Here is an 18062-nt window from a genome sequence, read left to right on the forward strand (position 1 = left end):
GCTGTGAGGTGATATAACACCACAAAACAAAAATAACTTTTGCATATGAAACCCTGTTTCCTTTTCCCAACTCTAATCAGAGCTATTTACTCACATATTGAAATATTTATATAATATTGACTGGCCTCGAGGGAGATACCAGAAAATATTGCCCAAACTGAAAGAATATTTATCTGGTATCTCCCTCAAGGCCAGTCAATATCATAATTATTACCTATCCCCTAGGTAAATTAAGAAAATATGTGAATACAGCTATACACTATGATATAGATCAAGCCACATTTGACTACCTGTAGATCATCACCAACATGTCGAATAATTGAAAAATTGTTCATCAATGTATATCATTCAACTCCAACTTCAAAGATGCATATGTAGTTGTAACAGGCGAACTTCAAACATCTGAACGCTTTTACACTTTATTTTTGCTTCTGTTTCAATTTGGAGAGTTGTAATAACTGATGGTCACTGTGCAGTTAGTTTGACGCGTCGTGCTGCTGGAACTAGTGGAAGTGGTCGACCTTGTATGAGTTGATTTATCGGCGTTCTTTTGCGGTGCGTGTAATCGACACGCAGCAACGTCCTTGAATGTTTTCTCTTCGTGGTCGATCGGAATGTTTACACATGGAGCTGTTTTGGTAGCTCCATGGTTTACATGAGGTGGGAAGAGAAGGAGTGGAATCTCTCTTCCCACCTCCCTGTTTTACAGTGCACTCCCGTTATAACGAACATGCGGTTATAACAAAATTCTGGTTATAATGAAGTAAAAATTTGGGCTGCAATGTCATCCACTCTATGTATTTCTATCGTTTATTTGTTCGGTTATAACAAAATTCCGATATGACGAAAGGATAACTGCCGGTCCCGAGGATTTCGTTATAATGAGAGCCCACTGTATATGTAAAACCCCGGATGCTCGTAATATGCTCTAATATCGCCCGCTGAACTCCCGACCCTGCAAAATAACAACTGTAATTGCCTCGCAAAACTACCTCGTATAGGTAATAATAGAAAATATTGTCTTCAGGAGGAGGTATAACTCTGAAGGAGCTGTCAATATCATAACATCAGACAAGGCAATATGTTATACTATATGGTCTACACAAATACACATCATTTTATTCTAGCCCTGTCAGCAGCCAGAGAAATTCTTTCATAATAATACCTGGTAGTAACTGGCACGACATCACAGCACGAGAAATCACATTTTGATCCTCGCTTCATTAGTCATGTGATTGTATTATGACCAATGACAGACCAGTATCTATGTAGACCACTTCATATAAACACATGACTGTAATCCAGAAGAGAAATACATTGTGACTACTCACTTCCCAGGCACCATCCATGGTGGCGAGGTGCTCCGCGTCGCCGTGCACCTCGGATGACGCCACCCAGGTGTCGTAGCTGTCTGGAAAGTACCACCAGTGGACGAGAGTCGATCGCTCCTTGCGCGCAATGGGTCTCAGGTACTCCTCACCTAAATATGGGAGTTGGAGCAGAGAAGGGGATGACAACTTAAATCACAAGCAAATAGTTCTACTTGTACTTTGAACTGGTGTAAGAATGAATGAATTTTGTTGTTAGGCATCGAAGCATGCCGACATATAGAATTTGAAAAAAAAAAAAAGTGGTTCAATTTGCCTGAGAGAGTAATTCAGCAGATCTGCATGTAACAAAGAATAACAAGTTTTGTGTTGTATCTAAAGTTTATGCACACTTCCAAAGGAAAAGTTATCCAGGCAATGTTTCTCAGCGTTACGTAATCAAGAAATATATCATACAGGTAAAATATATTTCAACTAGAGAAACAACATGTAAAAAGGCCTTCCATGAATAAAAGCTCATTGCATACTACTGGGGCCACAAAGACAGCCATAAACTTGAATACACTATACCCCTTTTTATTCAGTCAATTGCAATGATATAGCACTGGCGTGGGAACAGGAAATATTTTTTTTTTCTATTTTAGATTTGATAAACCAACTGGAGTTAACTAAGTTTACTGGATCATAAGATAAGACTTGGTTACACCATATAATTTCTCAAAGAAAACAGTCTAGGCAGTTGATTTCATTCCTATATTTGTACTTTTTACACAATTGTTTTTTTCTTTCTCAGAAATTAAAGTATGGACAGTTCTCGCTCAGCAAGTGGGGAGGGGAATATGCTTTGTTCACCAGCTTACCTTCTGCAAGAGGCTCCGGTGGAGAAAACACCACATGAGTTGCAACATCTGGGTCATCCACAACTGTACCCTGGGATGGAGAAAAGAACATCACAAACAACGTAAAAATTGTCTCTATAGCATTATTATAGAGGTAACCAAACCAATCCATCAGTTACACGATTATGGAATTGACATTGAAATTTCCCTACACATGCAGTGGGAGACGACGAGAGATTAAACATTGTTGTGGCCATTTTATATGCAAACATGTGTGTTATGGTATACAAATTTTAGCACAGAAGGCAAGTCATAAAATCTTAATTTTGATTTTAATCTTTGCATACCATGTATCCCAGCCACACTGGACACACATTATGACGAGACATAAAAAAATTATACCATTTTGTTGTTGTTGTTGTTGTTGTTTCATTCTAGGCCCTAGAATATGTCACAGACACACTAATGAACACAATTTTGCTGAAAGGCTGCTGCAGGACATTTAAACCGAGGTTTATCTCCATATCTAGATTCATATCTTCAAATATGCCTCTTGAAGACATGTATGACAAATACGGCAATGATGCACGACACTTTAAACCCAGATTAAGCAATACGGTAACATGGAGGGCCTGTAGGAGAAGAGGGTGTTTTCATCAACAGATTGATATTGTGATATCGACAAGGCCACGCCTTTGCTACTTTGCCCTCCAACTTACCTGGTGTCTCTTGATGATGTCTGTCAGCTTGGAGGCGAGCTTTGGCTCCACACTTTCGTGAATACAGACCTGCGGCAAGACCATGCACCGGTTCTGGACCAGAGTGCGGGAGATCTGCATGAACATCTCCACGTTTCGGTCCATGCGGCTGGGTGAGTGGAAGTCGAACCTTCGCCTTGGACAGGGGATGAAAACCACAAAGGAAGATAGATGGCATTGCCCATATCATGCTACAGAGCTTTAAAAAAATAATAATCTCTGTTAGACAAACTAATTACCTTAAACATGGATGGAATAAAAGTAATTCAAGCTGAAACAAAACGCAAGCTCAAAAAAAAAAAAAAATGGTATCTCTTTTATTTTTCAGTCAGCTATTGAAAATACACTCAGTATGTAACATTCATATAACACATATAAATCACCAATACAAGCTGATGTAGGTTTTTAAACTGTGATTTAACAGTATTGTTACCCCTGCAAAGGATCAAATCTATTTTACAGAAGGCACTCTTTTAATTAACCTTTATCCAACCCTCCCCAATTTTGTTGGATTTTCTTCTTACAGATGATTTGTTTGCCCTGCTATAGGGAACCTTTCCAGCCAAGTTTGAAGGAAAGTCTGAATGTTACAATATGAGTTATTATGCAAGGACAATAAAAACATATGACGGACAGTGTGAAAAAACAAAGCCTATGACAACCCAAGTTCAGAAGAATGACAACAACAGTATGACTTAAATAACTATGTAGCTGGCAAGTATACACACAAGAGGATTCTTACCATCCCTGTTCACTCTTGAACTTGTACACAGCCATCAGGATGTTGCACAGGCCACCTCCAGACTTGAAGTCTAGGAAATATTTTTGCTGGAAAGGGTTTGAATTGACACATGAGCAAAACATCATGTATTGGTCACATTATGACAACAAAAACTGACAGAAAAGGAAGGATGCTACATAATTGAAAGGTAGAAGGAAAAACTGTCAAGAGGTCAGGACTATTCACCAATGGTCATGCTGATTTCTATGGCTGAATGTTGAAATTCACAAGAAATGACAAAACTAAAACAAACTCACAGCTATTTGGTAATATCATATCCAGCATGATGTTGAACAAGTTTTGTATCTTCTCAAAAAAAAATTGTTTTATTCTTAATTTCGTACTAATGATTTCCACATGAGGTAAACACATGAAAATCTCCATCACTGAACACCCGTAAAAGTCTGCAGCCCCTGGTTCCCTTAAAAAAAAAAAAAAAAAGGATTGTAACTTTGAAGAGCAAAATGGGAACACTAATCATCTCACATCAACAAAGTCTGTCACGGAGGAGATTGCTCTCTTCCTTCAATGTTCTTACACTTTTCACCTCATTCAAATTGTTGTCATAAAGTACTCTCTTCCGTAAAGGTGCATGGTCCCGGTGTTTTAGTCAAATGCGTACGCGGGCGCACGGTGCAAGTTTCCTATAGAGACCTACGCTATCGACTCCTCTATAGCGCTTACGCTTTGGCCCACTTCCCCGAGTCCGAAGAAGTCTGATTCACTGTAGTCAGTGGTCGGATCACAGTTCGGCTCATGATTCGGCTGAGGGGGATGACGGCTTTAGCAAACTTCTTTTGTGATGTCATAATAACAAGCACATATGCACGCACCCGGCATTACTACAGACTGCGCGATGCGCAGAGAAGACAACGTAGGCAATGTTACTTAGCAACAGCTACGCACTTTACTCTTGATGACAGCTCAACTTCGGTAATCTTCATATGAATGCTAATGGTGATCGGCAGTATCATCAAAAGCGCCCTCTACACTACCGGGACTATGCCCCTTTAATTATCTTTTTCTTTGTTAATGGGGGCTGGAAACATGATATAACATATGAAGATGCTCACAGGAACTCTCGTCAGGGGTGGGTTGCTGACATGACGACCGAAGGCATCCTCCTGGAACTGGATCAGCTGTGCCAGCATGCTGGCGATGCTCTTGTTTGTCGGTGGTTCCGTCTGGATCCACTGTTCATGGAAGACCACATGAAAGACAAACAAACATGAGTGAACAATATTTCACGATCAAATGTGACCGTGCACCTCAAAACGAACATAAAGTCGCACACACTGATTTTGCGTGAGGACTGAAAATAAGTGAAATGGGTCAACCTAGCTGAACTTGAATTTTTCATATTTTCTGAAAGAGCGGGTCTTCTTTTACATTATGCTAGAATTTGGTACCATAAAACGGGCAGGAAAGTGTGTTTTTTTAGCAGTTTATCTCGAACATTTTTGGTAGAATAGTGTGATTAGGTGTGTCTTTAGAATCCCTTTTTCATTTCTGAAAAACCTTGTCCACGCTCTTCACTTTCAACTCTAATAACCTTGAGAGGATAGTGCTACTGCTTTGAAAGTTGGCATTAATTATAGACCGAATGTGTTAATGAGGCATGCTTAATTTCAGTTTAATCTGATAACCCCTTCATTGTTGTTACTCTGGTGGTTTACTTCCTATTTTTAGTCCCATTCATCGCACAGCCAGCACGGTTTGGTAAAGATTAAGCGCTTGAATAGACACTGTACTTTAGAGCCTCTTTTCTCAGTTCACACTTTTCCTGAGTTTGTGCTGTCTTTCCACTATTTAGATAGGTTAGGAGAGTCCATTTAATTTGAGTTATACATCATTTTTAAGCTTAAGGTCTGCTCTTTCAGAATATGGTCTTAACTAAAAATTCATGTCTGGCGACTTTTTGTTCGTTTAAAGGTGCAGGGTCACAAATGTTCTTTGTTTACTAGAGAATACTTCAATACATATACATTATAAAACGTGCAATGCAAGTTATCAAAATTGTGAACTTTATTACAAAATGTTCCATAATTTATGGCCATGTAAAATAAGAAACGAGTTCCTCGTTTGGATTTTTCGAGTGAGGTGATAAGGGAGGTCCTTAGTATTTGACATCTTACTATTTTTCTGATCTCAAGCAGCCACATACATGGGCAATTGCAAGCTAGCGGCAAGGCCCTCGTGTAGTTTAGTACCACCTCGTAGGAGGGAATTGGAGTCCCAACTTTGTTTCACTGCCGGGTGAAGGATGATATGATTGAGGCATTCAAGCTCTTTCACAATTATGATCAGAGAAGTAGTGCCCGACTTAGGTCTGATAAAAGAATGCACAAGAGAGGACATGGTAAAAAATGTAGATTTTTCTAGATCACATACCACTACAAGCAAGAATTTGCTTTATATGCATATTACGAAGGCAGTGTATGTACAGCCATGCATGTGTAATTGTTGCCATGGCCTAGGTTGCTGGATACAGCCACACGTGAGTGACTACTGAGTACTGTGGCCGGCTGCATACAGTTTGCCCCACACATCCAACATGCAATGCGATGTGAATTCACTACAAGTACAATGAAAATAACCTTTTTTCTCTTACAAACCAGCATTTCAAATTCAAGCGATCAAGATTTTTCAACAGTAAATTACAACAGCAACACTAGTAAAAGTGTTAAAACTTAACTTCTATTGAACTCTCTGGTGGCATCTCAGATGCAACTATTTTACAGAATAACGAGGATCTAACTTGTTAGTACACTGGTTAGGCCCCGTTTTTAGATTTAGGTTAGGGCGAGTTTGTCAATTTGTTGTGGCATAAGAATGTGCATGTTTTTATAAATTCTAGAATCTAACTGCATTCAGAATCAAGTCTTTGATTTACTGGACGTCATCATAGGTAATTCAGGTAATCCATAGGTATTCAGAGGTATAGCCTAGACTCAATAAGTCATAGGTATGATAAAGTTCTCCCGCTGACGCTGGGCCCATTGAAGCCCGGGCTAGTCCCGGCGGCCCAACCAGGCAGGGCCAGGCTCTTTTTACCCACAAACACAACCACCACACACCCGCACCGGTGAACACCACACACTACACAGTTCGCACACTATAATTTAGTCGTCTGCAGACACCCATCTCACATAAATTTTTGAGGCTACTGATACCAAGAAAATTTTTACCTTCTTGCAGTTCCTCTGCAACCATGATTTGACATTATCGAGTTGGGAAACGGTGTCTGTTGACTCAAAAAACTTGAAATCAGCACCTCCGTCTTTCTTTCTGATCGCCATCTTTGTCTCTTTTCGGAGTTTCGTACTGAAAATGGCGTGTTGACAATTTAACAAATGTGAGCATTTATAATGATCACTCCATTATTTTTCTCAAATAAAAACAATATCATGTCAATTTCATAAATGAAATTAAAGTTTAAAAACAGTTTATATGAAATTGTATGATGAATTTATAGAACCTCCAAATGAAAACAAATATACATTATCATGCAACACTCTTTTTATGAATTACTGAAAATGGCGGCTTCCCATGGGTTACACGCTCGTACGGCAGTGAAAAGGGGTAATAATTCATCTGTTTTTCATTTATGTATGTAGAGATTTAATTTAAATTAGCTTCCAATTGAGAAAATTAATATTATGAACGGTTTTTTGCCCATCATGGTAATTTATGATAATGTATTGTTCTAATAAAATGCATTTTTACTCAACAAACTTCCTGTAGTCCCACTAATTGCTTGTCGTGTGCTGTACATCAAGCGCTCCGCCGCTTTCTCAATTCTCTGGAACCGTTAGTTATATAGCCCGACCAGACGCTGTTACTACGCTGTGCGAAAACTACCTATCTACGTACAGCGACTGGGCTGTGTATAGTTATGGAACCATGAACTATACACAACACAGCTCACAGCCCAGTCTCTGTAAAAACGTGACATGCGCATGATGCGTGCTCTGCACGGCGTCTGGTCGGGTTATGGAAATCCTACCTTGTAAGTTGTAGGCTAACCGTTACATAAACCATGATAAGCAGTGCAACATAGATTCTAGAAAGAAAACACCAAAAGGACGAAGTATGTACATAGTTTGGTATAAACAATATCAATCAGACTCATATGATATGACACTGTCCTAGCCCGGCCCGACCAGATCATGCAGATGCTCGACGCTTTTTACAGCGACTCTCAATTGGGCTGTGTATTAAACTAGTTAGACACTGTCCATATGTCCAAGTGCCCTTTACGAGAAAATGACTGCTCCATAACTTGTCAATAATTTACTACCAAGTAGGTTCTGGGGTAACCCCGGCGCGGGGCACTGTACATGGTACGTATTGGGGTCGCTGCTGCGGTTAGTTCTGGGAATAATACTAAATCGTATAGGATTAGGAAGACTGAGTATGTACGGTAGAACCCAGTCTAGTGTACTACGAGTGAACAAAGCAGACACTCCTTATGTTACCAGGCCATGCTTGCCCTATTAAATTCCTTTATTGACAGTCATTGTCATTGACATTGCATTGTCAACATGGTCCTATGGAGGGTTTCTGACATGATGCATTTTGTTACTGTATGTGTGAGTTCCCTTTATTTATTTGCAGTTTGTTTGTTTTTTTCTCTCTCATTTTCTTTCCATCCAGAACCTATGATATACAATGAGCTGGCTATTAGAGGGAACATGTCCATTTTGGACTATTGGTGAGTGCTACGCAGCCAAGGGATCTCAACTGGAAATTCTTATCAAAAAGAGATTTGGCATATCACATAATGCAGAAGTGAAGTGTTTGTGCATTTTGTGTGACCTTAAACTAGTGTAACAACAAAAGCACACATTTTTTTTTTTTTTTTGTTGCTTATAACAGTCTATTATATGAAGTATGTTGTTCTTTGATTCTGTAGAATTAAAAACACACAAAATTCATCTTACCCAGCCAAGCACAGTACTGGTGCAAAAATACCACTTTTACAGTACATGTACATGTATGATGCTCTTTGTTTGACTGTTTTTCTCCTTCCCTTATTTGTGCACGTTTGTATCTGTTATCAGTAGTACCTGGTATTTAATTACAGTTATATGCATTCAACATGTATGTTGTGTGGTTTAATCCCAACTCTTGTTTTGTTTTGAATCTGCCTTTAATGAAGCTACGTGAAAGTGCGTGAAATAAAGCCATTTATTGTATCATTATGAATGTGGTCAAGTATTATTGATGTGTTATGCGAGCTAATCTGTTTGTTTGCATCTTTTATTCGTCAGCCGGACATTCATGTCTGCAATATCTGGCTCAGCAGCTGGCATTCTTGGTCTGACTGGACTTTATGGATTCATCTTCTACTTCATCACAGCCCTAGCACTTTCTGTGAGGCATATTCTCAGCTTTCTATTGTTTGAAATGAAAAATGAGTCAAATCAGATCTTTTAAACTATACATATAGTAACTTAATGATTACCATAATCATGCAAAGCATGGAGATCCTCATGAAGTGCACTACGTTTGACCAGGAAAAGTTGAGATATATATGCAATTGAATTCTTTGTACAATTTACAAAAACTTGTTTTACTGAAAGTATGTTCCACATAATCCTCAAACTCCCATTTGTAGAAGTACATGGAATACCCAAATTATAGCTTTATAAAGATTACCCTGGCAAAGAAGACTCATGTACACATTGTAAATATCAGGGTCTTAGTTTCAAATTCTTTGAGTGCAATGAATGAATTACAAGGTATCACAATATTGCTGTGATACTAAAGTGTAAACATGCTCATAAATTTAAAAGATGAGGAATAAGTACATTGGAGGACATCAAGTACATTTATTTGATATATCTTATTAATGTTCTTGTATATATCAGTTGTATGTGTTTGTATGTAAAAGTGGTCCAGTGCCTTTGTACTGGTAATTATTACAACTGTATCTGAGCTTGTCAAATGTTGCTACTGGGTCAGTGTATGTGCAACACATTGTCTATCTGTGTATATGTTTATATGTGCTTTTATATTAAAGCAAACATAGGTATTTGTGATTGTATGTAACTTATGTGTGTTATTTACGTGCAATTCTTGTAATATCCAAGAAGTCATTATGCATGTGCCTTCGATTTGATGTCATTTTCTTCTCTGAATTCCTAGTTCATGCTGTTTCTGAAGACAGGCGTTCAGTGGAAGAAATACTTCAGGATGAGGCGGCCACTCCTTACCAATGGTTTATTTGGTGGACTTTTTGTATCCTTTCACAAAATGAAAGTTAATACGTTCTACAAACTAGACATGAAAATATGTCTGGTAGTCTTCATATCATATCTGAGAAAGTGGAGCATTGCCTTTGATCATCAATGTGTATGCATTTCTTTGTCAAATTAAGGATAGTTTTATGTTATTCTGGTACCATGTTGGAATGAAGTACAAGTCAGCTTTATGCGAGTCAAAGCTATTGGGACTGGAGAATGACCTTTGACTTGAGCAATGCATAGCTTACTTGATATAATCAATGCTAGATTTATCATTGATCAGGAGAAAGTAATCTGCAAAGCAAGTAAATTGGCAGCAGAAGTGTTAATGTATAAAAAAAGAAGATAATTCACTCATGCTGCGCCTTGAGTATCTTGTACAAACAAGGTACTATTGTATCTTTTACATTGTACTAGGAGTAGGTGCTAAAATTCGAATTGAACTACTGCATTGCAGGAAAGCTTAAAAAAAAAAAAAAAAAAAAAAATATTATATTGTCTTGCAAACAACCTATCTCCACGTTCCCTGGTAATAACACAAAGGCATTTTGCAACTGAAAATCTGTAGAACATGTACATTAAGTTTGTATTCAACCTAAGAATTAATGCATGATGTTTGTTAATTGTTGCTAGTGTGGTTGTTTTTGTTGCATTTTAAATGTAAACCAAATTTCCTTGACCAAATGAAATCACCAGACATACATCTTGTTTTGGACGTATCCTTTTTCATCACCGGAGAAATCATCTTGTTTTGATTTATATTTGGATTTATATTTTCACCTTCTCTATTTCTCTTTGTTTTTTTTTTTCTATTCTCATTCTTAGTTTTCTGGTCATGTTGGTCTAGTTTTTATTGTCCGTTAGGAAGCTAAATTCTATCACTTGGCAGATTGCATCTCTTTGCTGAGCAAGGTACAATGTATTTCTGCCAGAAATATACATTTAATGAAATACAGTGTACAAGAATTGATGAATAAGCATGTACTGATGATTGAACATTACCACATACAATGTATATGCATTTGTTGCATTTAAAATTTGTGAGCAATAAAAATGTACACAGGTCCTTGATGTCAAGCACAGTTGATAGTTGTTGCTGTCAAGGGGACTAGGGCAATTACCCCCTGGGCAATTACCCCAGACCCTTCCCCTGGCCCTAATCCTAATCCTGAACCTAATCCTAACCCTAACCCAAACTCCTAACCCTAAACCTAACTGTACCCCTAATCTTTACTCTAACCTTACTGCTAACCAGTATCTAGCCGGGGGTTAATTGCCCTGATACGCTGTCAAGTTATGCCAGATGTTTGTCTCTTTCAGTGATAAATAATTTGAACACAAAATGAACAGGACAGATATCACACACACAATGAAAAATATTTGCTCTATAAGTTATTTTCTTTCCCAGTTTCATTTCCCTAACGATGATCGCCTTCCACGCATACAGGTTTCTGTACGGAATGGTGCATGTTTACTGATGGAAATACAGGACCATCAGCCATACAGGGAGGCAGATCTCTGCAGATATCCAGTCATCGACACAGTCACTTCTGAATCTTCAGCAACACCGAAGAGGCCACTGGAATATTGCTCTGTCCATTACCGGACTCGGTCACTCGCCAGGGTAGTTTGGGTAAAGAAGAGCCTCAATACAGTAGGTGACAAGAGCATTGCAGACCTTTCTTAGTGCACAGGTGAAAAATTACCCGTCAATCACCGACGTACAGCACGTGTGTCGACATTTTGTGTCTGTTAGTGACAGAATTTTGTAGCAGGCATTCGTTGTTTGACTCAAAGTTTGTACGAATGATGTATTACCATTTTCTATCTGTATCAACTCTTGTGTTTGAATGCATCTAGTAAATTCTAAGGGAATCACATGGAAACTGGGATGAAAGTTACTTCAGAGATTAGTGACTCAGTGTCAGCCTGAAGTATCTGGACATTGTGTATTTATGTTTCTTGATTTTATAACTAGATGTACCTTTTGTGTCTATTGTCTGAAGAATATTTTGATAGCAGTCATAGACATGTGATATTGCAAGTCTTATAACAAGTAAAGTTTTAAAATACAGCCAGAGAAGTTATGAAAATTCCTTATTTCTATCATACCGCTTTTTTTTTTCTTAAGGGGAACACAAATAAATGTAGACATACAACCTGAGCCTGGGTAATGATATCTACATGTATTTCAAATGTATTGTGTATTTTTCTTTCTTGATAATGATAGAATGATAATGATAATGCAGAATGATACTTTATTTGGTATCGGCTTTACTCTTGTCAGTTATAATTAAAATCTATTTATCAACCAGTATTGTTTGCTTAAGATGAAAAATAATGTTGGCTGTCTCTGATTCTTTAACAGTTAATTTTCATCTCTCAAAATGTGGTACAATGTTATGCATCAACAGCTGCTATTGGTAGACTTCTAAATGAGCAAATATTTTGATAGGGTGTGTTTGGTTTCTACGTTCATATGAAAGGCATGATATTTAAAAAACAAAGCTCGTCTGCTGTAACATGTCTGTTGGGAGAAGTTTTAGAAAGCATGACCCTGCAACTTTTTTTCCCTTTCGTATGGGAGGGGGACGAGATGAGATAGAAATACTACCATATATTTCTATGTTTTATCTGTGACCTTCTAAAAGTGGATATTCATTCTCCATAGATTTAATGCCCTAGGACAACAACTTCCCATCAGCAATGGGTAAAAGTTGTAAAATGAACTACACATGAGGCAAAAGATCCAAAACTTTTTGCCCTTGAAAATTTTACTCTCCCTATCATTTTTCCACTGGAGCATTATGCAAGACTGAGTGGTTGAATTTAGTTTCCCGGTGATTATATGTACATTGTCTCTTTGTACCACAGAGCAAGCTACAGAGAGAGTTTGTTTTGATATAACACAGTTTCATTTGTAGTGGTGCCTTTGGATTAGCTCCTGGTGATTGTGTAGCATTTTTTTTTTTAGTCATTACGTGGAGGTGGTATTTTGTCGGATATACAGTAATTTGAAATGTAAAATATTTGGGGTGCCAGTTAGGCCTGTTGTGAAAGATACATGTATATGCCAAGAAGAGTCAGGGAAATAGCATAGTGTTTCATAGTACATACTCAAAAAAAGGATACTTGGAGATGTAGCAGAGACTGGTTAAAATCTCTTGTTTTGAAAGTTTTTGAGAGACACCTGCACCAGGATATTGCACTGTGTCTTTCTTTGTGGGTCTCGAGTCCATCTAAGATCTCAAATCTGAACCATACTATAATTTCTAAAACAATCAAATCCTTTTATAGGGACTGTGTTGTTAGAATGCTGTCTTTTTTTTTTTCTTGAGTTTCAAGATGATGTCTTCATATGAAAATGAAAGAGGGAAATTTCGAGTAATGTGCCAGTATGGTATACTCGCAGTAAAAACATACATTATAATGTATCACACGACGATATATAGTGTCATGAAAATGAATGTTACAATTTTTGAAGAGAAAAAAAAAAACAACAACAACAAACCCAGAACAAAGGTATTGCCCATATTGTAGGGGACACTCTTGTGTTTTTATTAAGTAGGATTTAAATGTTTGTAAAATTAGTTCTGAAATTGAAAGTGAGTATCCTTTGTGAACAAGGCATAGTGTATCTACATTTGTGTGTACAGCTACTCAAGTACATGTATATAATATGTACAAAGATCACTATTGTCCCGTTGCTATGACTGTATGCATTTATCATATTGTGCAATCATTAAACACGCACCATCCATTGTAAATCCTTCGTGGTTGTGATTCCTGATCCTTGAATATCTCTAAAGCCCAATGCCCACTGTGCGACCCGAGCCTGCGAGCTCTATGGGACGCCAAGTGGCACATGGCCTATTTCGTTACGAAATCGGTCATTTTGTTACAAAAAGTATGTCGTCATTTTGTTACAAAATGACTGATTTCATAGCGAAATAGGCCATGCGACACTTGCCGCCCCATACAGCTCGGACCAGCTCGCAGGCTCACGTCGCACAGTGGGCATTGGGCTTCACTCCAAAGAGTTTGGTGTGGCGCATGGCGAGATTACAGAATGCACATTATTACAGTAGTTATGACGTGTGAATGTTTGAGCAGTTTGTTCATTCAGGAATAGGCCGTATAGTTTTGAGCATAGATTTGTACCAGTGATGTCACAGTGAAACAACCACAGAACCTACACATGGTATTTATGCCTGCTCAATGATTGACGGATCAAAAAAAGATTGTTTTATGTGCATGTTGTGTGCAATAAATGTCTGTGACTGCCTCATTTGCAAAAATGTCTGTGCGTGAAAATACTGTAACAGCTTGGACAGTAAGTGTGTGTGTGTGTGGGGTGCAGTTTTCACTACGTTTGTTTGGTTACATTGTCTCATTATTCATTGAATGTGAAAGTAACGGATAATTCCCTTATGCCAGTGTAGACATTATCATCCAAAATACACACACACACACACATACACATGCATGCATGCACAGTCTCACACACACAGCTATTGCAAATTGCCTAACTTGCATTGTAACTTGTATATAATAATGAAACGGTGAAATTTTCGCGGTACATTAATTTTCACGTACATGTATTTCACTTTACTTAAGGCTGGGGCCAATTCTAAAACCCTTGAAAATATCTTCACAATTTTCTCTGCACATTTTGAATGGGTTGACAATATTGCACAGTGCGAATTCAAAAACCCGCATACATGCATATGTTTTTTGAGCCGCTGAGTGTGAAAAATTAATCGCATGAAAATATTGACGTTTACAGTACACTGTACATATAACTGCAATCCGAAGTTGAGGGCAAACAGTACAAACAAGCACAAACTGCTAGGAAGAATTTTGGAAAAGTCATACTTTATAGAGCAATGTGTTATTTTATCTATATCATAATTTCTTTACACTTAATAATGATAATAACACACATCAGTAACAAGTTGAAAAGAATACAGTTTAAAAAGGTATAGGCATATACCCACAGGTGCTAAATTGCAGATGTCAAATTTCATGCATTACTACATAAAATCAGCACAGTGTTTATTTTATAACTTCAATCAACATTTTGGTCGCAGTACAGTTGTACCCGCAATTACACATATACATTCTGATTACACGGCACATTCTGAGTGGACAATAAGAGTTCCCGGTACTTTCACAAGATTATATGATATAATATGCAACACACTTTCACATGACATGCTACAAACACATGAAATTACTCAATTTAGCCAATTGTTAACAATTCTTGATAAATGTTGACAATGCATTGTATTCTAATGATATATTATTCGCACACACAAAAAATGGCATTTCCCTAATCTCTTAAAGGTATTAGCCCACATTTGTAAACCTGCAGCAATTGGTCTCATAGTTAGCATGGAGTTTGGGTATGATTGCAGTAACACCTGTGCAAAATTTCGTTCCAATTAGTCCATTACTTTCATAAAAATAAATGAAAATGCACCGTAATCCGTATGCATGCGTATAACGCTCGCTAGCTCCGGTCCACGTACGTGTTACATGTACAATGTACGTAGCTATAGCCCGTGCTCGTAATTCGATTTTGGGTCGGGTTGACCCGGTTTGAAAATTGATTTTAAAACTATGATTTTCTCTCTTTTATCGAATGGTATAGACAAAGAGCGACAGGTGAGGTATGTTACTGTTATAACTTGCACTTGAAGTCATATTGGACCTGTTTTATGCAGTTTTGATTTTCGTGGGTTTGCAAATGTGGGCTAGTACCTTTAAAGCAACTTGCAAGTCAATGCACATTTCAACAATCTGTACAAGGTAAAAGTTCCGTGTCTAAAGCTACAATAGAACTGATGAGTTGTCCATCCAAGACTCCACAAATGGGCAAGGCTGTATAATGCTTTAGCTTTGTTGATGTTACAATCAGTACGTCTTATATGTCTGTATATTCCATTGAGCAAAATACATACATATCTGGCTTTCCCACTATTCACTCTACAAGTACCTTATGTCACAATTTACTTCTACCATTGATACCAGCTCAACATCAACTAAGGTTTAACCACACACTCTTCAGTACTATATTATGTACACATAGATTATATTTGCTCTTCTCTGATCACAGATTGGACAAAATTTCCTCTTCAAGAGGAGCCATTGTGGCAATATCCAAAGATGCCAATTCATCCCTGTTTTTAAATGTTTAATATGATTACAATGATAATGATAACTTTTTTTTTTTCTAAATAGTTTCTTTTCAAAAATTGTATCACTTTGGACAGTACTGTATAGTGGATATTTTCGTGCGACTAATTTTTTTGTGCTTAGCTGGTTAAGAAGAGGTTCGCATGTTTTTAATTCCGCCGAACGAAGACATCAACTACTGGACCATATGGCAGGTAAAAATATTTGCGTGATTTTATTTTCGCGCTAGTTTCTGGTTGCGCGAAATGCACGAAAATTTCAACACTGCAAAAAAATTCCACTTTTACAGTACACAAACTCTGCCAAATGATTACTTATTTTCGTATGTGGACTGATAATGCACAGCACAATGGTACTGGTACCAGACAGGCAGCTACTGCTGGGTGGTGCAATCACTGCCTACTGTATACCACTACTATGGTACAGTGGCAGGGCATTTGTGCTAAACTGTTCTGCACCATAATCAGAGAGAAAAAAATAAACATTTTTAAATCGCAGGATTCATTGATGAATTAGCATTAATTGTCATGTTCAGATCAGTAATACAACAAAATCTTGCATAAATCACTTAAGATTACATTTACCCATTTTGGGGTGACCCAGGTTAGAGCACTCACCACCCCCCCCCCCCAAAAAAAAAACAAAAAAACAAAACAAAACAAAACAAAACAAAACGATCAACCTGTTGAAGGTGCACCAGGGTAGCAAAAAAAACATTTAGCTTATCCATGACATAATTTGTGGAAGTCGGTGTATTACAACAACATCTACTGATACTTTATAGCATCTTTTCAAGGTGAACAATTCACATCTACAGTATTTCAGTTGTAGATGCATTCAAATAGATAACACCACAAAATACACTAAAGGATTTAACATCGACATTAGCCATGCACATGTAACACACCAGCAGGAAATTAGTGACATAAATATGCAATTCCTGGAGATATGATCATTTGCTTGCCTGGCTTGCAAAAAAAAAAAAAAAAAAAAAATATATTGATTGTAAATCCTCCATCTAAATATATCTGATAAGGTACATTTCTGATGGTATCTGACATTTAACTTTATTTCTTTCATGAGCCAGAATGACAGTTTTAATACTTCAATATTTCATCTTGTTTTGAGACAAGAGTTCTCTACAAAAGAAAAATTCAGACTTAAATCTAAATATTTCTTTTCCAACACTTGCAGCATTCATAAGTCACCATAGAATGAACCACTGGAAAGAAAGAAAGAAAAAAAAAAAGCTTTTATAGGCCAAAATAATTCTTCAGGTAGTATTTATCAAGAGATGTGTTTGATTTTTTATTACAATCAACACTGCGGTCATCAGATTTCGTTTAATAGTACTATTGACTTACATATATTGCACACCATCCTGTCTTTGTTGTGGGGGGGAAGTTAATGTCAACTTTTATGATGAATATTGGTAGCACTTCATATGAATAATCCTTGCCGTATAAGAACTGGTTGGAAAGCTTGGCCAGTGTGTCCATTTTGAGTGAAGTGTCTGAAAAACACTTTAAACTCTGGTATTTTCAAGACACATTCCTAAATTGAAGACAACTGGTGTGTATACATAGTCGGCACAGAAGATTGGATTACATGTTAGAAGACTGTTTAGATCCACTACTGTGCTTACGATAGACTTTTAAACTGTTATTATTGAGTTTTATTTTTAAAGCAAGTGCCTCATTCTCATTTCATTGGTTTCTCAAAGATTCATGAGCAGATGAGATAGCCAAGATGTACAAAATAAGATGAAATGATTTCAAAACATTCTCAGGATTTGACCATGACAATAAAAATTTAACATGGTGATATTCTTCCTCAATTTATCTTTGACTAATTTGGTCATTGGTTTTGTAGTACTCAAGACTACTCTTTTCAGGCCACAAAGTGTACAT

At 37.4% G+C, this 18062-nt stretch overlaps 2 protein-coding genes across 2 annotated transcripts in view; one reads left to right on the forward strand and one right to left on the reverse strand.

The window, feature by feature from the left end:
- LOC140237782 (SWI/SNF complex subunit SMARCC2-like) overlaps positions 1-7017 on the reverse strand; it is a 68645-nt gene extending 61628 nt beyond the window's left edge. The window contains exons 1-6 of the mRNA XM_072317719.1: positions 6895-7017; positions 4780-4899; positions 3668-3753; positions 2887-3061; positions 2189-2258; positions 1332-1480 (exon numbers count right to left, since the gene is read on the reverse strand). Coding sequence (XP_072173820.1) covers positions 1332-1480; positions 2189-2258; positions 2887-3061; positions 3668-3753; positions 4780-4899; positions 6895-7005 — 711 coding nt within the window. The 5' untranslated portion in view covers positions 7006-7017. The remainder of the gene's footprint in view (positions 1-1331; positions 1481-2188; positions 2259-2886; positions 3062-3667; positions 3754-4779; positions 4900-6894) is intronic.
- A 191-nt stretch (positions 7018-7208) lies between these two features.
- LOC140237503 (ER membrane protein complex subunit 6-like) lies at positions 7209-13065 on the forward strand. The gene is made up of 6 exons (XM_072317436.1): positions 7209-7288; positions 8363-8420; positions 8980-9082; positions 9857-9949; positions 10651-10670; positions 11402-13065. Exons 1-6 carry the CDS (start codon positions 7213-7215, stop codon positions 11430-11432), a joined length of 381 nt encoding a protein of 126 aa, XP_072173537.1. The 5' UTR covers positions 7209-7212; the 3' UTR covers positions 11433-13065.
- The last annotated feature ends 4997 nt before the right edge of the window (positions 13066-18062 follow it).

This window comes from Diadema setosum, chromosome 14 (assembly GCF_964275005.1).
Source record: "Diadema setosum chromosome 14, eeDiaSeto1, whole genome shotgun sequence".
NCBI lineage: Eukaryota > Metazoa > Echinodermata > Echinoidea > Diadematoida > Diadematidae > Diadema > Diadema setosum.

What these genes read in the sequence shown, in the direction of transcription:
- LOC140237503 (XM_072317436.1), top strand. Translation starts at nt 7,213, where the DNA reads ATGCAACACTCTTTTTATGAATTACTGAAAATGGCGGCTTCCCATGGG. An exon ending in TCGTACGGCAGTGAAAAGGG is followed by an intron (nt 7,289 to 8,362) that starts GTAATAATTCAT and finishes CTTTCCATCCAG; the next exon opens with AACCTATGATATACAATGAG. An exon ending in ATGTCCATTTTGGACTATTG is followed by an intron (nt 8,421 to 8,979) that starts GTGAGTGCTACG and finishes TTTATTCGTCAG; the next exon opens with CCGGACATTCATGTCTGCAA.